The sequence below is a fragment of the Mustela nivalis genome (genome assembly GCF_964662115.1).
Source record: "Mustela nivalis genome assembly, chromosome: 10".
Taxonomy (NCBI): domain Eukaryota; kingdom Metazoa; phylum Chordata; class Mammalia; order Carnivora; family Mustelidae; genus Mustela; species Mustela nivalis.
In genome coordinates, this window is record NC_139029.1 from 99,131,172 (window position 1) to 99,152,461 (window position 21,290).

At 48.0% G+C, this 21,290-nt stretch overlaps 1 protein-coding gene across 1 annotated transcript in view; it reads right to left on the bottom strand.

Moving 5' to 3' along the window:
- Window positions 1-21,290, bottom strand: part of PTGFRN (prostaglandin F2 receptor inhibitor) — an 82,628-nt gene that overhangs the window by 13,934 nt on the left and 47,404 nt on the right. The window contains exons 5-6 of the mRNA XM_082688024.1: window positions 8,936-9,361; window positions 3,735-4,154 (exon numbers count right to left, since the gene is read on the bottom strand). Coding sequence (XP_082544150.1) covers window positions 3,735-4,154; window positions 8,936-9,361 — 846 coding nt within the window. The remainder of the gene's footprint in view (window positions 1-3,734; window positions 4,155-8,935; window positions 9,362-21,290) is intronic.

The window sequence follows — 21,290 nt, forward strand, 5'->3', positions numbered from 1 at the left end:
CAGATGTCATTTTATTATATTTAAAACACCCTAAGGAATCAACCAAAAAACAATTAAAACTAATAGTAAGTGCAGCAAGGTTGCAGAATCCAACATCAATATATAAAAATCAGATGTGCTTCTATATATTTGCAAAGAACAAATGGAACAGGAGACTGAGAACAATTCCATTTACAGCAACAACAAAAAGTAAAATACTTAGGAGAAATTTAATGAAAGAAGTTCAAGATTTGTGCACGGACAACTACCAAACACCACTCACAGAAATTAAAGAAGACCCAACTAAACAGAAAGATGTTCCATTAGAAGGCAATACTGTGAAACGGCAATACTCTCTAAACTGATCTACAGATTCAACACAATTCCTAGCAAAGCCCCAGTGGTCATCTTTGCAGAAATCAATGGGTGATCCTAAAATTCATACAGAAATGCAAGGGACCCAGCATAGCCAAGACAATTTCGCAAAAGAACAAAGTTGGAACTCTCATACTTGCTGATTTCAAAATTTACTACAAAGCTACAGTAATCAATCAAATGTGGTCCTGGTATAGGAAAAGACATACAGAGCAATGTAACAAAACTGTGAGTCTATAAAAATCCTTACATTCATGGTTAAAGGATTCTTGACAAGTGTGCCAAGACAAGTCAAGGGGGAGGGAAGAAGTTGGGCCACAAATGGCTGACTAGAAGAACCAATGGGTGTTCACATGCGAAAGAACAAAGCTAAATTCCCATCCCTGCTACACACAAAAATCAGGGCACCTGGGTTGCTCAGTGGGTTAAGTGTCTGCCTTCAGCTCAGGTCATGATCCCAGGGTCCTGGGATCGAGCCTCATGTCAGGCTCCCTGCTCAGCAGGGAGATCTCCCTCGGCCCTTACCCACCCTCTCCCCGTGTTCATGGACTCTTCTCTCTCTGTCTCAAATAAATAAAATCTTAAAAAAAAAAAAATTAACTAGAATGGGTCATAGCACTAAAAGTAAGAGCTGAAAATTGTAAAGTTCCTTAGAAGAAAACAGAGGCATAAATCTTCACAACCTGTGATTAGGCAATGGTTTCTTAGCTAAGACAGCAAAAACACAAGCAACAAAAAGAAAAATAAACTGGACTTCATCAAAATTACAAGCTTGAGTGCTTCACGGGACACCATGAGTAAAGTGAAAAAACTACCCACAGAGTGGGAGAAGATATTTTTAAACCATGTGTCTGTTAATGGGCTTGTATCCAGACTCTCTGAAAAACTTGACTACTCAACAATGAAAAAGATGAATAACACAATTTAAAAATGGGCCAACAATCTGTATAGACATTTCTCCACAGAAGATACACATACGAACAACAGCCACATGAAAAGATGCTCAACATCAATAGTCATTAGGAAAATGCAAACTAAAACCACAATAAAATACAATTTCACACCCACCGGGTCGCCTACGATAAAAAAGATGGAGAATAACAGGGTTAGTGAGGATGTGGCACACTTAGAAGCCTCACACATTGCTGGTGGGAATATAAAAGGGGGTAGCGGCTTTTGAACACAGTTTGGCAGTTCCTCAGACTTAAACAGAGCTCGTATGAACCCAGCGTCACTCCTGGGTGAGAAATGAACTCTGATGTCCACTCCCAAGACTTGTACACTAATGTTTACGTCAGCATTATTGACCGTAGCCACGAGGGTGGAAACAACCTCGTGTCCGTCAGCACAAGAATGGATACACAAAATGTGGTCCATCCGCACCACAGATACTGCTCAGCCATAAAAAAGAACAGAGTATTGACACGTGCCATCACGTGGGTGGACCTAGAAAATGGTACAACAGATAGAAGAAGCCAGCCAGAAAGTCCGCATATATGGTTCAATTTATGTGAAACATCCAGAAGAGACAAATCTCCAGCGACAGAAAGATTAGTGGTTGCCAGGGGCTGGGGATGGGAAGGCAGTACTAATGGGTACAGAGCTTCTTTCTGGAGTGGTTAAAACCTCGGGGATAAGATCGTGGTAATGGCTGCACGACTCTGTGAATATACTAAAAGCTACTCAATTGTACACTTGACATGGGTGAATTTTATATGTTAACTATAATTCAATGAAGCCATTATTAAAAAACAAATAAGCGGATACACAATAAAAGAAACCTGTGCTTTCTCTGCTCTTTCCAAATCTAAGGGTTTAAATCTCCAGTATTTTCTCCTTATTCAGCTAAATGTTAACAGACTTAGAGCATGCTAGAAGATATTGAAGTTTATATTAATACAAAATAATACTAATAAAAACTTCAATGGAAAAAATACACTTTAAGGTCTAGTTTACCTGTACTCTAAAAAGTAACCACGTAATTCAACAAATATCTTGTATTCATTATGCTGATTCAATTAATACCTGCATTTTTACAAGTGATTATAAATTTACATAGTCAGAAACTTCTAATTGGAATCCATGGCAGATTTAGTGAAAACATTCATTATTAAACTCATAAATGATGATCCTTCACCTTGATAGCCTAAATAAAATTGGGGGATCACAAACTTCTATCTACCTGCTGAAACACACACACACACAGAGATTGTTTCAGAGGAGTTTCATGAATTACATGGACAAATAAGAAATATTTCTATTTAAGAATATGTATCCATACCATTAAAAAAAGTTGACCTTTCTGTCTTATGGCATAAAAATGTTTTACTTAGCCAAAAACAAAATCAATTAAGAATAGACATAAAAATGCCCGGTTTAATTAACCTTGCCATACATGACCACCACCAGGAACTAGACTTAACAAGCTGGTTGACAGATATATTCAACCATACCAGCACAGCTCTGGCAACTCGACTAATTGACGGGAAATCTTTTTCCAGTCCTAAAGCAAGATGAGGCACAGGGATGGGATACTCAAGCCCTGTGTGGAAATACCACTCTGTAAGTCAGGCCAAAAGTAGTGCCCATAACCTTCAGTCCTAGGGACCCCTGATGAACTTGGCTTGAGCCTTGCACATGCAGCAAATCATGTAACCCCTGTGGAGGTGCAGCGCCCTTTTCTCTTTATTTATACTCCACAGTGTTCTCTAAAGAAGCTAAATTGCTGAGTTTTGGTTCATCTATTAAAAAAAGGTAATGAGGGTAGTATGTGCATACAAAAATTTGTACAGAAGAGCTCCTAATGGTCCAAGAAGTGGAAACACCCAAATGGCCATTGTTTATCCAAACAAAATGTAGTGTCCCCACACCATGGAGTACTATTTGGTCATAGAAAGGAATGAAGTACTGATACATGCTATAACACAGACGATCCTCGAAAACACTGTACAACGATTAAGAATAAAGACCAAGAGAGAAAGAAAGAAAGAAAATGATGGGTTACAGTGACAGAAGACAGACGTGAGGACCACGTATTACATTCCATGAATGCAATGTAAAATGTCCACCACAGGCACACTGACAGAGACAGAGAGTAGATAAGTGGTTGCTGGAGGGCTGGGAATTGAAGGGTGTCAGCTAAAGGAGACAGGATTTCTTCGGGGGATAACGAAAATGTTCTACAAATCAAATGTGGTGATGGTTTGCACAACTCTGTGAATATACCGGAAGCCACTGAATGATACCCTTGTAATGAGTAAACTGCATGGCTTGTGAATTACATCTCACAAAGAAAGCTGTTTAAGAGAAACGAAGCCACTGGCTCAAACTCCTAGGGTCACGTTCTAGTTCAGTCTGTGTTCAACAGGGTCCCCGCTCACCTGCAGTTTGGAAGTCAATCTCAATAGGATTGGAGAGACTGGTGGCTGCTTCTCGCCACAGGCTGCCCCTGACAGGAGACCAGGCTGTCACCATGCAGCGGTACAGCCCCGCGTCGGAGACCTGAGTCTGGTACATTCGGTATCGAAATTCATCTTCCTGCACTTTCTCTAACACGACGCCATCCACCCGTGACGCATCTGTCCAATTCTCCAGCTTCACCACAGAATCCTGGTCCAGGGAGATGATGTACTTGGTTTCATTGGGACCGGAGAGGTCCCCCACAGGCTTCTCCGCGGTGATGAGAACAGAGTAGCGTGGTGATTTAATATTCTTGGAAGACACTTTGCAAGTCATCTCAAATGTATTTCCTGCGGCAAAGAAAGGCTTCGGCTGCCTTGCCTTCACCACGAGCACAGAATCTGGAAGGAAGTACCAGAAAGAGGTGATTCCCAACAGGACTAGTGAAAATGGATACGCATCTGAAAGCACAATGACACGGAAATTGGGATTTATTTGCAAATTGCCGCACAATAGCACTTAAGAAAATCTGGAGACTCAGAAAGAAAATCACGTGTATCTGTAAGCAGGCGACAAACCACCCCGCTGGATGAAGCAGAACAGTCTGAAATGATTTAACGGGTGTGAAAGAATCCGGCAGACTGCTGGGATCCTTGAGGGGGTGAGGCAGGACTCACGGTTCATGACTAGGAGGAGATGCGTCAGAACCCAACTCCCAAGTCCGGCCCTGGACCATGCCAAGACCTCTCCCTGATGTTCTGCTGGGGAAAGTGCAGGGAAAGTCTGCTTGGAAGATCAGGGGAGGGAGATATGGGTTCTATCTGTTAAATCTATATGACAGTCACAATACAGAACAGACTGTGGGTCAGGGGAATGGAACACACACCTGTCCGTCAATGATTTCCACAGAGAGGACATTTTAACATTTTGAGCAAGTGTCCATGGCTACGTTAACTTTAGGTTTAGGTATGTTACCCCCGCTTTTCTGCGAAAAAATAAATCCCTAAGCATATACACATTAGAAGCCATCTATAGTCTAATGGCTCACTGTCAGGCACCTGGAAGGTACTTAAATATTTGTTGAATGGATGAATAAATGAATTAAACACAGGCTTTTTATCCTTTAATAAGATTATTAATTCTATAATCTGTCTCACTATAAAACAAAATTTTTACATTAGGTTTGGTAGGAATAGCTGTTCTGCCAAACCTATTAAGCAGAACATGTATGTCGGAGTGTCTCTCCATGCTCACAGATGCCTGAGCTTCCACCGAGCCCCCTACATTCTTTCCTGATTCTCCTGTGAGTTTGGTAATCCATCCAGTCACTGAATAAGTACTAAGTGAGAGCCTCCCGTATTCCAGGCACTGGGAATGCCACAGTAAACAAAGCATACAGAAGTCCCTCCCTTTATATGCCAGTGAAGGGAACATAAATGGCAGGGTTAGATGGTGATATGCTTGAGAGAATAAAGCAGGGAAAGAGGAGAAAAAGAATGTGTGTGTGTGGGCAGGGAGAGACATCATAATTTTACACAGAGTGGCCAGGGATGGCATCCCTTGTGAGGCATCAAGGAGCTGCAAAGGTGAGGGAACGAGCCCTGTACCCATGTGGGGAACAACTATCTAGGCAGAGGGAAGAACGGGCAGGAAGCCGAAAGGCAGAGAGGTCTGCCCAGCATGCTGGAGGCACCATGGGCAAGGCGGAGGGGCTGAAGAGGAGTGAGCCTGGGGGAGAGTTATGCATGCGGTCAGAAGATAAGGGGAGCTAGATGCCACAGGGCACGCAAGGCTACCAAGAGGACCCTGGGTTTTGCTTTGAGTGAGATGCAAAGTCTTTGCAGGTTAGGGCAGAGGAGTTTCATCATCTGACATTTTAAGAGGCTGCCCCAGCTGCCATGTGCATGGGCGGGAGCAAGGAGAACCGTCAGGAGGGCAGTGATGTAATCCAGGCAGGAGGTGGTCGTGGCTGGCTAACAAAGAAGCGTGGCAGGGGCAAGACTCTGAGTCCCCGGGAAGGAAGAGGAATTGAGGATGAAGGTTTTGGACTGAACAAGTACAACGAAGGTGCCAGAGAAGGCCAAAAGGAGACCAGAAGTGCCATTCTGAACAGGAGTTGGAGATGCCCGTTAGACAAGCGGAGGTGTCAACGAGGCAACAGAGTGCTGAATCTGGCATTCTGCGAAGGAGTCTGGGTTAGAAATATACATTTGGGAGTTCCGGGTGTGTAAGCAGTGTTTCAATTCATGAGGTTAGAAGACATCACCAAGAGAGGGAAGTCAGCTAGAGAAGTCCGACAACTATGTCTTGAGGCAGTCCCAAGTCTTAGGCTCAGGAAATGAAAGATCCAGCAAAGAACGTGGAGAAGGAGTTGCTGTGAGGTGGGAGGAAAGTTCAGGGAAGGGGCGCCCCACAGCCAAGGTATTTTTGGGAGGAGGGAACGACCACCTGCATTAAATCCCGCTAAGTAAGATAATGAACCACGGGATTTTACAGGATGTCAGTCACTTAACACGGGGACCAGGGGCCGAAGTCTGGTCAGAAGCAGGCGCCAGAAAGAAAAGGAAGAGAGAAAGCGGAGACGCTAAGTATAGACAAATCAAACGCTTTGGCTATAAAAGGAAAGAAAGAGCAATGGCTGGGGGCAAACGGCTTTGGGGAAGGGGAAGACAGAGGGAGAAGTAAAGTGAAAATTACTTTACAAAATACAAAAGCAGGAACAGGTGTTTAGAGGCCCACAGGAAAGGTCCAGAGAAGACAGGGAAATTGATGACAGAAGAGAGACAGGCCTCGTGCTCAACCAGTGAGAGGGCCTGGCCTTTGCTAGGACACAGGCTGCAGGCAACCCTGTAGAAATTCTCTTTAGGGAGAGAGAACCCAGGACCAACAGCTGAGGGTAAGGCTGGGAGAGAAGGTTTTCAGTCCGGGAAGGTGGTATGCAATAATCGTTTTGGAGAGCAGGGAAGTAAACAGATTATGGAAATGCAGAATGATTGCCAGGCAGCCACGAGAACCCATTGACAGAAACAATCACAGACTTAAAGTGAAGCCAGTCAACACGTTTAAATGTTTTTATCCAACTACAAATGTAGGTAGGCAGGTAACAGAAGGTTGGCTTTGGACGGCCTTGTGGTCTGGCCAGAGTGTAATGCAAAATTAAGTGGGGCAAGGGAGACTGGGGTGCAGGGGGTTGTTATGGCCAGGAATCTAAGCGGCATGACTGCCTGTCTAGTCCTCTCTTCCACCTCTGGACATAATCTAAGAACGGAAGAGGGTGCTAAAATGACACGGGAACGGTGCCTGGGTGGCTCAGTCATTAACTGTCTGCCTTCGGCTGGTAGGTCATGATCCCAGGGTCCTGAGACTGAGTCCTACATCAGGATCGCTGCTTGGTGGGAAGCCTGCTTCTCTCTCTCCCACTCCCCCTGCTTGTGTTCCCTCTCACTGTGTCTCCCTGTGTCAAATAAATAAATAAAATAAGTCTTTAAGAAAGAAAAGAAATGACACGGGGCGGCAGGCACAAACTGGACTGCCCTGGACAGCTGGTCCAGCTACGTGAGAGAGAAATGGAGGCCAACACAAGGTGGTAGGGTTCATGGTGGGCTGCAGGGGTGACGCTGGAGGCGTACAGGAGTGATCTAGAAAAACAGACGGTATGTTTAGAGAAGAGGATGCATGGAATTGAGAGCATGGAGGGCTTTCAGCTGTCACAACTGATATGGTCTACTACAGGGTGTGAGATGGGAGAAAATGACCAAACCAGAGGGAAGACAAGATGACTCAAGCGGAGGATGGGGGACCAAGAAGGAGACGTTGATCTTCACCAGGGTTCCCAGCACCGGCTGCTCAGGAGAACTGGCTTAAAACTTCCAAAGCCCGGGGGCGTCTGGATGGCTCAGTCAGGTAAGCGTCCAAATTTTAGTTTCTGCTCAGGTCACGATCTCAGGATCGTGGGATAGAGCCTCGCACAGGGATCCGCACTTGGCTGGAGTCTGCTGGAGATTCTCTCCCCGCCCCCCGCCCCGTTCCTCTCCCCATCTGAGTGACCTGCTCACTCACTCACAGACACACATACATGCGTATGTCCATAAAATGTTAAAAAGAAAAAAATCCCAACGCCCAAAGCTGTATACACCCTCAGACCAACTAAGATAGACCCTCTGGTGGGACTCAAGCTTCAGTGTTTTTTTTAAAGCTCCTCAGATAATCACGAGGTGCACGGTCCGAATGTGGGCCAGCATTGTGCGTGGAGAGAAGCTACGAGTCAGCGAGAGCACCAGAGAGCACGGCTGTGACACAGAAGTTAACCACTTCCCCGAGGGAATGAGGAGGACCCAGGAGTCCAGTCAGTGGAGAGGGGCACGAGCTGATGAACAGGTCCTGCTGTATGAGGAGAGTGGGAAGGAAACCCCTCCGCTCAGGAGACCCCAGGGCCAACAGTGGCCTCAGCGGGGGAGCGAGGTTGGTCATGTTTACTGTGGGAAAGAGCAAGAAAGGTTCCAAGCTGAGTATCAGGCAACAGGAGATTCTGCTGAGTCCCAGAGAGCCCTGTTTGGGGTTGGGGACAAGGAGAGGGTGGCAATCAGTCAACTGAGGCATGTCGAGGGGCATGTGGTACTTCACATCCAGGGGCACAAGGGGGACCTAGGAGGCCTGGGCTTCCTGTCGTGCTGGACTTAACAAGTCTGATGTCCCAACACAGTGCTCCGAGGATCAAGAGAAGATACAGCAAAGAAACCGTTTCCCTTGAGTTCTTATCACCCCTCTCCAGAAACAATTTTTCTGATGGGGTGACCGGCACCTCAGGGGTATGTGCAATAGTCTGGGCCCCCCAGCCTTACCCCCTACCCCCCGTTTGTGGCACTGCACTCAGCAGGAACTCCCAGACATGAACACACCCCCGAGGCCCAAGAGCACCCGGAAGAGCAACAGTGACCAGGGCTGTGGGCACCGTCGAGACGATCGTCTAGCAGCCACCAAGCACCAGCTCTCTCCCTGGGACTGAGCCTTCACTGGCGTCAGCATCTCAAAGGGGTTCATGCTGTTTTTAGAGCAGTAGTCACCTGAGCTCGCATTTTCTTGGATTCCTAGCAGGGAGACCCAGCATAGAAAACCACACAGTGGGGCGACGTGGGCCACAACAAAAACCCCGAACCTCAGCCAACAAGAATAAAGCGCCCACCTTCAGATGCCCAAAATATGGTGACGGGTTTGGAGAAGACATCTTTGCTCTTCACCCAGCTGTCGTTACGCTGTCTGGTCCACGCAGACACAACACAGTAATAATTGCCTCTGTCTTCCTCTGTAGTCCTTTGGATTCGGAAACTGAACGTGTCCGTGTGCTCCTTAGAAAAAATGAAGTCTCCGTCCTGGGCGCGCTGCTTGCTCCGGTCCCCATACTTGAGTGTCCAGTCACCGTTCATGACCGCCAGGAGCTCGCTGGCCACCACGTCGTCGCTGCGCCGGTTCACCCTGTAGTACCAGGACACGGTGAAGCGGACGCTGGCCTCCGAGCTCTTCAAGTCCACTATCCGGCACTCCAGCTCCGTGAGGTCGTCTGAAAACTCAGGGACTTTCGAAGCATTCAGGTACACTTGGTAGTCTGGTTCTGAACAAGAGAGGTGCCAGGATTAAAACAAAACAAAACAAAAACCCCAAAAATCAGACAGCAGCACAGTAAGAATGAGCAGAAGGAACAAGGCAAGCGCTACTCTTGTCCAGACAATCAAATGCCTGTCCTACTAACTACAGTGATGGAAACGGAAGTCTTCACCCTGGATAGGAAGGTTCCAGGAAGAGTCTGTTATGGAAAAACTCATACAACACGGCACCACCGTGGTCCCCAGGACACCTTCCAAGGCCAAAGCCAAATATCTGCAATCCGAGTCTGGTCCTTTCCATAGGGTTGGGAGCTGCCGTCAGTGACCCCGGGGGGGGGGGGGGGGTGTTAGTCCTCTGAGAAGGATCTAAGATGCTCAGTGCTCACACTCCACCAAAGTTTTGCATAGAATGCCAAGCAGAGCCCACAGACCTTCAAAGCCACCTGCTGGAGCAGCACAGGAAAACCCCATCCAGAGTACATACCAGCACTTGAGGCCAGTCCCCACCCAGTGGTATGCAATAATCGTTTTGGAGAGCAGGGAAGTAAACAGATTATGGAAATGATCTGAGCTCCCGGCATCCCTGGCCAGGCTCCAAAGGCAAGGCCCTCGGGTCATCATTCCCCCTGCTGATTCTCATTCTCACCTTCCTGGTCCTCTGACTTTTGCGGCTCAGTCTGTGCTCAGTGGTTAATAAACAGCCATCCTCGCAATACCGAGATGACATCTCTTCGCGGCCACACGTAACCCTCTCACACAATTCTAAAACCCTGAAGTTGGCTCCCACGGATGCCGGCTCCAGTAAAGCCCGCTCCCTTAGGACCACCCCACTCCCCTGCCCAGGACAAATTCTGACAGGGGTGCAAGGAAAGCCGGCCCTCTCCTGGCGTGCTCTGCGGCCGTCGCAGCCCGCTTCTCTTCACTTGTGTGGAAACCCCTTCTTCCTCTGACATTCCCTGCACCTGTTTCATCCGTTTTGGGGCCTCTACATTTCTGTCTTCGCAGACCCCTAGGCCTTCCTCCATGCTTGCCAAGAACTGGTGTTGGAACCTCTCTGTCACCTTCCTCCCTGTGTCCCCACCCCCTCCCCAGGTCATTTCCAATGACCTGAGGAACTCCAGCCCCCATACCGTGTTACACCACTGTGGTCACCTACCAGCAGTGTCCTTCTCCTCTTGACCACCCTGCAAACTTCCACTCATTCTTCAATGTAACCTCCTCTGCGGTCCCCTCCTAGGTCCCCAAAGCATGGCCCCCTTTCTCCATGCTCCCACAAGCCGTGGAGGGACACTTGGTCAGCAGCAGCCCCTCCCTGTCGGGTCCCCAAGTTGCAAATACAGTCTTGTATGCAGTAGGCACTCGGTCAGTGTGTGCTGCCTGGCTTTTAGGGAAAGCTACATTTTTCTCTTACGGCACATGGCCTACTAGAACTTGATTTCTCCCTGAACAGAACTTTCCATCTGCCACCTCTATCTTTATTCCCAACCCCTCAACCAGTTTTGTTTTATTTAACATTGCTTTTATTTATGACTCATTTGGATTACAAACTGCTGAGGTCAAGGAACGGTTCTTTTGTGATTTACGCTTCTAATAAAATGTGTAACATCGTGACTTCTCTAAGAATGATTCAGTGGCCAGGAAATGGAGAGAACTCAAAATCCCACCTCCTTCAAATGTTGTCCTCACGAGCATTTAGTGCCCCGAGTGTGGTCCCCACGGCATACATGATAGTCAAATCAGCGGGCCCCAGCTGCCACCAGGAGCCTGCAGAGTCATGAGGTGGACACTGTACAGGGACACCATGCACTGCTGGAATGTTCCCCTGCCTTCTTCCCCAGCAGGTGAGCGTGCCAAGGCTGTATAGCTCAGGGGTGTCCTGCCTCCTGGCCAGAGGGTTAGCACCCCACACTGCTTCTGAGGTGACACCGTCTACGGGATAAATACCACTGAAATGCCTTGACGCCATCACGTGCAGAAGACAAGGTGCTCCCCATGACCCCGCATCTCAGGCTTTAGACCCTTCTCTCCTGGAGAGCAACCCAAGGGCAGGCAGGACACCCAGGTTCCTCCCACGTGGCAGGGACAGCCCCGCGGCTGGCTGTGCACGGAGCACAATGGCACCCCTCCATCAGGGCTGGCTGGGGATGCTACACCATCCCAGGCGCTTAGGACACAGCGGCGGCTCCCACTGCCACTCACGGAGCCCACCTCCTGTGCGGAGCATCATACGGAGACCCTTCCCGTGCTCCCGTTACCCTGAATGACAACCCGAAGCCGTGAAGAACAATGGTGAAGAGCCAGGGACCTGGAACCAGACTGCTGGGATCCGGCTCAGCCGACCACTTGCTGTGTACTCAGGCACATTCCCTCACCTCTCTGGTGCATCACTTGTAAAAACAGAGGGAGTAACAGTAACCAGCTCACAATGCGGCTGTGAGGATTAGGAGTCAAAACATACAGGGGTGCCCAGCTGGCTCAGTCAGGAGACTATGTGCCTCTTCATCTTGGGGCTATAAGTTTGAGCCCCATGCTGGGTGTAGAGATTACTCAAAAAAAAAAGTACTTACACATGAACGTGCTTAAACTAGTGCCTGGTACATGTCCGTATGTGTATATTCACACACATATATACACACATACATAGGTATCTGTGAACTGCTGTTCACCATCCGAAGCTTGGGAGAGTCAGTCACATGCTCATACAGCTCAAAAGTGGCAAATCTGAACCTGTTGCCATGCACCTCCTATCACCTTTCAAGCATAGCTGCACCTCAGAGATGGGCCAAGCTCCCTGTCTTCTGAATTCCTTATTTTCTCCCACCACTGACTGGCTCATGACCTGGAGTAACACAGAGTGCCATGACTGGCAGTGACAGGGCTGTGGTCTGCCACCAGGGATTGGACCCAGGAAGACCACGCCCCAGAGGCCATCCTCTCAGCCTGGATGACCAGCACCATCCAAACGGCCAGGAGGCAACCTACGAGATTTCCCTTCTGTCTCATCGGTCACCAGCTCTTAGGAAGAAATCCCTTGGTCCTTCAGGGTTTACTTCCTTCCCCTGAGCATAATCCTCTGAAGTGGCAGTTTGAAAATTAAGGCTGTCCAAGTTAGCAAAAAAGATGATAGAGAAGCGGTGACCTCAGTGGTCAGACCATGGGACACACGGAGGAGGCGGGCAAACCAGCTCCCGCACCATCCACCTGAGCAGCTCTCTCCCTCTCCTCCTATACCCTGGCCTGGAAACACCCAGGGTGCACTCCCTGGACCAGAACCCAGATGCTCCGCTTGGTTCTTCCTTAGGCTCAGACCCTAACACAGGCACAGAGTGGGCTTCTAGGCATCTCGGTTTCATGCTTCCTTGGCATCACCAGAACAACTGTACCCTAATCCCCTCGCTCCCCACCTGCCTCTGCCAATGCACATGTGCATGCACACACATGTGTGCAGGTATACAAACATGTGCACACACCCACACATGTATGCACACACATGTGCAGGTATACACATGAGCACATGCATGCATGCACACATGCATGTGTGCATATACACACGTGCACACATTCACACTCATACATGCATGCACACATGCGCGATTCACTCATTCATGCATGCATGCACACATGTGCACGTATACACGCGAGCACACATTCACACACTCATACATGCATGCATGCACACACAAGCACATATTCCTACACAGGCACACTGGTTCACACACACACACATACACATACACACAAGCACACATCCATACACACGCACACAGCTGACTCCCACTCCAAACAGACATGGCTAACTCCTCCTCCTAACTCCTCAGCCACTCTTCCTGCTGCCACACCCAGCACTAACTCTGGTGGTCTCTTCTGCTAGAAATGTGTGCCATCCCCAACTCTCCACTCTGAGGGTCCCTAGCTCTCACACGGCTCCCATTCCGAGACTTGTGCACAGGAGATGATTTATAAATAATCAGTGAACAGAAGTGGGGACTTCATGAACACCATCCTCATCTGGGCTCTCTTTGCCTCCAGCCAAGACGATGATAACCGCCCAACACAAATCTAGGCAGACACAGTTATCAGGTCACCTGCACAATAAACCTCCCGTGGCTTTTCTTCCCACCTCCTGAGTAAGAACACGCTCCCCAGTCTGGCCCACAAAGTGCTCCTCAGTGTGAGTCTAACTCATCTGCCCAGCCTCACCGCCTCCTGCCTTCTGACACATACTCTACGCCCCACTGAGCCCACAGCTCTCACCATTCCCTCACCACCCCTATGGTTCCTGGTTTTCTGCCTCCCTTCCCGCTGTTCCTTCTGCCTCAGCACCTGGGACACCCGCCCAGTTCGTTGCTGAACAGAAGACTGAACAGACTCTCCCATTCTACTCCAGCCTCTCTTCCTCCAAGTGAGTCCGTTTAAACCCTATGGTTCCAAATACAGAGAAAGGTGAGCGCAGCAGGGTCATGGTGTTTGCGCCTCTAGTGATAGGAAACCACAGCTTGGCAGGAGAGGAGAAGCCCTTCGCTGACTGATGTCTTATTTTCTGTTCAGTCAGTATAGACTGAATCCCAGGCCCCCCAAAGGGAGGATTTTTTGTTGGTTTGTTTGCCTTAATGCAAAGGCAAACAAGAATCAGTGGGCTCTTGGTTTGGGAACTCATAACGCATAGGTTCCAGGGATTTAAAGGATGTTCGAAGGTCATCTGGACCACCCACCAGCCTTCCAGGTCGACTTTGGTCTTGTACTGCTGGAGAAGCTGTGGCTCCACTATGTCCCAATGGCAGGAGTACAGGGGGGTTCTTCTTTGGTTTTTGTTTTACTGCACGTGTAGACATTTTCCCTTATTGTTATTTTACAATTTTAAAGATTCTGTTTGGAAACTGCTTGTTCCTTGAAATCCATCAGGCACGGATGTTTCTATAGGATATAGTGTTTCCTACTTAACGGAGAATGCCTGCTTCGAATTTACCTGTCATTATCTCTACTGTGTGCTCAACAAATCTTCACCCTACCACCCACCTGGCTTCCTGCTCTCTAAGGATTTTATCTGAATGCTGTCTTGAACTTTGATGATTATTGTATATATGTCTTGTGGACCTTCTATAGGACTCTTCCTGGGGTCAGTGACCCCCTACTTAAGTCATCTGTATGTGCTATGCCTGCAATGCCTTATACATAAAAGACATTAACACGCTTGCTGAATTGGAGTAAATTTAATATTTTGCATAAAAATGCTCATTTTTGGCATAAGCATTTCATCACTACTGATTACCGCTATATCCTGCTTGATCTCATCAAGAAATCAGCTAAGAATGCAATGGTGGTTAGATTCAAAAAATGCTTATCAGTTAAGGATGCATACTAAAGTACTTAATGTCCAAATGACATGTGTCTGGGATATGCTTTAAATTCTTCCAGAAGAAGAAAAAAGAAAATATGGTATATGTGTGTGTGTGTGTGTGTGTGCGCGCGCGCACACATGTTTGTGTGTGTCTGCAGGAGGGAGGAGAGATGAAATAAGATTCACAGAACACTGGTAATGATTGAAGCTGGTGCTTCTTTCTACTTCTGTGTTAGTTTTTTTTTTTTTTTAATTTATATTCCAAAAAGTAAAAAACAAAACAAAACAAAAACCCAAACACAAACAACTCACCCACATTGCAAACCCTTTCACAGAATACTGAGACCAGTCTAACCATGACATCATCATTTCTACTCTTAGAAATAAGGGTCTACTCCCTAATCTGGCTCCAGGATGCTGTCTGCTTATATATATGCCACCTCCTGAAGCTACAGCCTCCAACACTACAGCCCTCTCCCCACACCCTGCCCAAAGAAAGACTTGGTTTTTCTAATACGGGTCATCACATTCCCATGTTAAAACTTTCAGAAACAGTGAAAAGCTGTCAGAATCCTTGGCTAATTCAGTAAAGCAGATACTTTGTGACTACTGTGTGCAGAGACCTGCACTGGAGATTTTCACATAGATTGCCTCCTTCTTCTCTCACAGTAATTCCACAAGGATGGTATTAGCATCATCCCTGTTTGACAATGACAGTTACAGCAGCTGGCATTGACTTGGGGGCTTCCTACATGCCAGGGGCCGTGCTGTACACTTTCCTTGCTTCTCACTTAACCACCATTTGACAGAGGCACCTGGGTGGCTCAGTCAGTTAAGCGTCTGGATTTGGCTCAGGTCACGATCCCAGTGTCCTGGGATGGAGTCACGCATCCGGCTCCTTGCTCAGTAGGCAGCCTGCTTCTCCCTCTACCTGCTGCTCCCCCTGCTTGTGCTCATTCTCTCTCTGACAAATAAATAAAATCTTAAAAACAAACAAAACAACAACAACAAAACCAACCTTATGACACAGGTATGATTTTCATGTACATTTCTTAAATGGGGGAAAAAACAACAACAACAAAGCAAAACAAAACCCAAAACCCAGAGGTGTCAGGTCGGAAGCCTAGCATCTTGCACAGCGCATGTGAGCAGAATGATGGCGTGGGTCCCACCAGCACCAAACTGCACAACCCCCTTACACACCCAATTATTAACGCTTTCTCAAAGCCGACTCCATCCCAGAAGGCGAGAGTGGTAATCACAGCCGAGGCACTAATCCTGAACTGTGTACAACAGGGCCCTGTTCTAACACCCGCTTTGAAGCTTCGTTAACTTGGGAGAGCTCATCAGAGGAGCAGGCTGCATGCCCAACTTAGAGGAAACAAGGAGAGGGCGGGCCCTTGTCTCTGCTGATCCCGGTTCTACTCTCTTGAACCAGGCGGGTACGCTCCATAGCTGAGCAAGTGGACTCGCTGTCAGAGTTGCTACTCTCATCATTTGTAGAACAATTAAGTGTTCTCTCCAGCTTAAACAGACAAGGCTATAAAAGCCTGTTGTTTGGGGGAGACACTTTTCCCCACCTGAGTTGAGCCTTTCTTATGAGGTTGTTTTCAGCATTCACCATTTCAGAGGAAACAGCAGTATCATTCGGACAACCCTAGTGCAGTTCTCTCTTCATCCTCACTCAGTGAATTCCCAGGTCTGGGAGCAGGGGCAGAAACGGGGCTGGGTGTGGTCAGCCCAGCCCCTTCTCCTTGGGAGCAGCTGCTTCCAGAATACACACCCCTAGTCCCTCCATGCCTTGAGACAGACTTGCATGTCTTAGTTAGGTAAGAACTTGGGTGCAGAAGGATATGCTACATACTGACCCTGACTTCCCCCAAATGCCAATGTCATTATCACCACCCTGTGAAAGTACAGAGACCTCGGGTGCCAGGCACTGTGCTAAGCACTTCATATGCATTCTCCCATGGAACCAAGGAAACCAAAGCAACACACCCAAGCTAACACGCCCAGAAAGCAGTAGGCCAGGACCCCAGGACTTGCCCACTGCTACTCTGCCTTCCGAGATAACTGCGGACAGAGAGTTGATAAGAGCTGCCGGTAAGGTTCTGCAGATCTGAACCTTATCTCCTATGGATGGCACAGGACTCTGAAGTCTCTACCAAGTACTGAGCAGATTAGCAGCTCCTTTTAAAGAAAAATAATTACCTTCCTCACTGGTACACTGCTGGAAGAGGGGACAGTCCTCTAGTGGGGAAGAATGCAAATCAGGTTCTTAAGACTAAAAAGCCCAACTCAGCTCTGCCTCCTCCTGCTCCTGTAGCTGAAACCCTGGAACGCCCTCCAATTAACACCACAGAAGCCTGGTACTTTGGGCAGAGAGCTCAACCATAAACTGATTAGTATCCAACTCGTGCCAAAGACTCATTTGAGACATCTGATTGCAGAGAGAGATGGCCTACTATGCAGATTAGGTAGCCCTGCCTCCTTAGATTCTCTAGTTTTAGCCCTAGACTAAATTGGATCGACACAATGCAACGTTTGTCCTCCATGGTAACTCAGCTTCTTACAGAAACTCCTTCACACACTCAAGATTTACGCCCTCAGCTTTTATAGAGAGTGGATATGAGAAACGTCCATTTAAACAATCACTCAGAGCCTTTCATAAAAGAACAGTTGAAAGCACTGTCCATTATGTTACCCAATGCCCTTAAATAAAAAAAGCGCATGATAAATTCGGTGCCAACACAAAGTTTGGCTCTCCCGGTTTCCTTCATCAGAGGTGAACCGCACAACTACGTTTCTCTTTGCCCCAACTCTTCAGAACTTCCGAGGCAAATTCAGCGCTCCAGTGGGGCTAACTAAACGCACCCCAGCCACCTTGCGAGATCTCCTCTTTGATTTGGCTTTATCCCCCTTGATCTTGATTTTATTTTTATGTCTCTTACTTTAAATCGGGCTTCATTTTGCAAGCCAACTGAATTTTTTTTTCCTCCTGCAAAAGTAGGACATAAATCCTAGTAAAAGAAGCTTTTTCTTACCCTCTACAAAACCGACACCGTCATCCCAGCTGCTGCAAGTGCTCTTGGACTCGCTGGACCCGTGCGTGTCGCTGCCCTGATCTCTGTCTGGTTAACACGATGGAACGTATGAGAAGACCCCAATTAGCTTCGGCTCCCTCATCTGTTCTCTGCACCAACCCCAAGCATATAAGGACAAGAAAGCCTCCTCTGGGGCTTTGAGGACTCTACGCTCTAGCATTTCAGGAATAAAGTTGATTCCCAAAGCCAAAATGTTTCCACACAAGAGGACAACACTTGGGACAGGCTTGACTTTGGGGCATCATTTTCTAAGTCACTATAAACATTTCTTATGAAATAAAAGAAACAAGCATTCACCATTTGGTATATTCTATTTTCCAAAGACATCTGCAGTTCTGTTTCCAATCCCTCATGACCTTTTGCTGTGTGACCTTGCCACTCTCTCATTAAGAGATGGGATGGGGTCTCCCTCTGCGTCCCTGAACTTGGGCAGACACCGTGATGGCTCAGACCTATAGAAAACAGCCAAAGTAACACTGTGCCAGACCCCGGGACAGCTTTCAGCTGGCTGGGCACTTCCACTTCACTTCCTTCCTCTTGGAAGCCAGTCACCACCTAAGAAGTGTGACTGTTCCGAGCACAGCATGCTGGGAGAAGTCCAAACCATGTGGAAAGGGCCCGAATGACATGCCATGTGGAGAAGGGGAGAGGGCGGTGGACATGGCATCATGCATCATGAGAATGCCATCCGGAAGAGGATCCCCAGCCGTCCCTGTGTGCCTGAGAGAGGAACCCTGTTGAGTCCTACCCTAAATCCTGACTGTCAAAATCATAAGCAAAATAAAAATCAGTGGTTTTCAGATGGGAATAGGGGCAGTACCTCACTCATAAGGTTATTGTGGGGATCAGGTATTTAACGTGTGTGCAGCCCTTAGTCCAGGGGCCAGTGTACAGCAAATGATTGATAAGCAGTAATTATGATTTTTAATCTATCAAGCAGCAAAACTGAAAGTTCTGGATAACACCTGCACAGGAAACCAACTTCCTCCAGAACTCTTTTGTGCCAACATCCCATAATCACATCAGGTAAGATGACCAAATAAGCAGAGTCCTTGGTTGGTCATCTGTCTTCCTGTCTCTTTTGGAAACTTCTCAGTCACCTCCAACAGGCCCCAAGACGCAGGCGGTAATGTACCCACATCCACGTGTATCTGGAGACAATCATGTGGCATCAGGCCAGGCCCACCTATCTTGGCACAGAATTCAGACCCGAGGTCCTGGAGAAAGGTCAGCTGCTGGACTCACGCCCGACTCACCTCCTGAACAAGTGTCTGAGCACCTGTAACAGTGTGAGGCGCAGGGAAGGAGGAGGAAATTTAAGAGGAAGAAAGAAAAACGCGGGCAGTTTCTCTACCGCTTCCACACCCAGGAGGCTTACCCAGGTGCAAACATCTCTGCACAGTCTGTAAGTTGAATGTGATTGCTTTCTCTGCAGTTCTCATCTTCCTATGCACACACTTGCACACTATCCAGGTTTATCTACCCATTCAGCCAACGTTTACCGAGGGCTCATCACGTGCAAAACAGCCGTGCAAGGTGTGGGTTCTGCGCCCCTTCCAGCGGCCAAGGTAAAACCCGCTGCGGACTTTCGCGACAGGGGTGATGGCACTCCACAGGAAAACCAGCAACTGGGTCCTCAGGATCATAATGGAGCCTTTCCCCACAATTTAGTCCCTTTATGTCTTCTCACTCTCTGAAGAACAGAGCCACCAACAAATTCTTTCCGTTGAAAAGAGCCCCATTCCCTCCCGGAGCAACCCTTCCGCTTTCTGACAGTCCCCGCGTCTCCCCCGGGCGACGCCGGGATCAGTGCACCAGCACTTCAAAGAGGCCCTCACCCTGGAGTGCAGGCAGCGCTTTCTAAAAAAAAAAAAAAAAAACATCCACGGGAGCTGTGATTCTACGTTGGGGGCTGGGGGCGGGGAGGGGGTACCGGGAGCCGGCGCTGGGATTTGACGGCACCGCACAATGCACCGAGCATCAGAGCCGAGAGACAAATTCAGCTCCAGAGATGAAAAATCTTCTTTCGGTGCTGACAACATCTGTTTTATTTTGAAGGTTGCTAAGGAGAGTTCTAGCTGGGCCAGCATTGTTCCAGTTCAGTACTCCATAGCGAGACTCTCGCACAGGGTTCAGACGGCGGGAATAAAAGCTCGCCAGATAAATCCTGCTCCCTTTACTGTGCAGATAGCAAAAAATCACTTTGCTACCAGGGATGATTAACACCCTGCCTGGGCTCACTCGGAATTGGCCATACCTTCTGCTCACTCTCTTTTTCCTCCTCTTCTCCCCGCCCCCTCTGTCCCCACACTTGCCAACTCCCCCTCTCTGCCAAATAAAGGCTCATTAGGAAGAAACAGACAGCGAAAGGGCCACTAACCCAGGAGTTTATGATGCAGGCATGAGGAAGAGTGACCTGAGAGACGGGGGCAGGGTCATGGTGGGAGGACACTCAGCACCAGATGATGGAGGAAATGATTTCCTGGCCTTTAAAGGTCTGGGTTACCTACTAACGTCAGAGCGTTGCCAAATACCCACATTGGGGCTCAGAACAGCCACGGGACAGCAGAGAGGTCAAGCTCAAAACAGAGGAGTCTCCACCTTTGTAATGGCGTGGGAGGTGTAGCACCCCATTCTCCACTCACCCCTATCCTGCTTAAGCTTACCAGCAAGTCATTATAAGACAATAACAGAAATTATGGGCACCTGGGTGGCTCAGTGGGTTAAGCCTCTGCCTTCGGCTCAGGTCATGATCCCAGGGTCCTGGGACTGAGTCCCGCATTGGGCTCTCTGCTCAGCAGGGAGCCTGCTTCCTCCTCTCTCTCTCTCTGCCTGCCTCTCTGCCTGCTTGTGATCTCTGTCAAATAAATAAATAAAATCCTTAAAAAAAAAAAAAAAAAGACAGTAAAAGAAATTAGAAAGTTGGGCGAAAAGGGCAAGCACTTAGGAAAATAAGGGCCAGGGAAGATGAGGATAAAAGAAAGGCACGGCAGTTTCACATATAGACCAAGTTGTTCTAAAGTGAGGGCCGCAGGAGCCAACAGCTGAGAGCCGCTCTGCTCCCCCAACTGGGGACTCGCAGATGACTGAAGGAGCCCACCACGACAGCCTGGGGTGGCAGGAAGGCCTTTCCATTTAACTGGTATCTGCATATAAAATCATTTTGGGATTTCAGGGCCCTCAGGAAAAAAAAAAAAAAAAAACAACAAACCACCAAAAACACCACATTCTGTTTACTGAAGGAATTCTCTTTTCTGTTCTGGGCTCTAGGAAAGCACCAGCTCCTGCCAGAGAGCACCTCAGAGTCTAGGAAAAGGAAAGGAAGAATGGAAGTGTTCTCACTCCAACAAAGATCCATTTCAAAGAACCATTCAGCAGGGCCGACCCTGCAAATCTTGACAACAAAAGGAAACTATATCCTCTCAAATGAGGGCATTGAGACAACTGAGTCCACATTATCTAAACATTTCCCTTGCCTGCCAGATTCTATTTCAG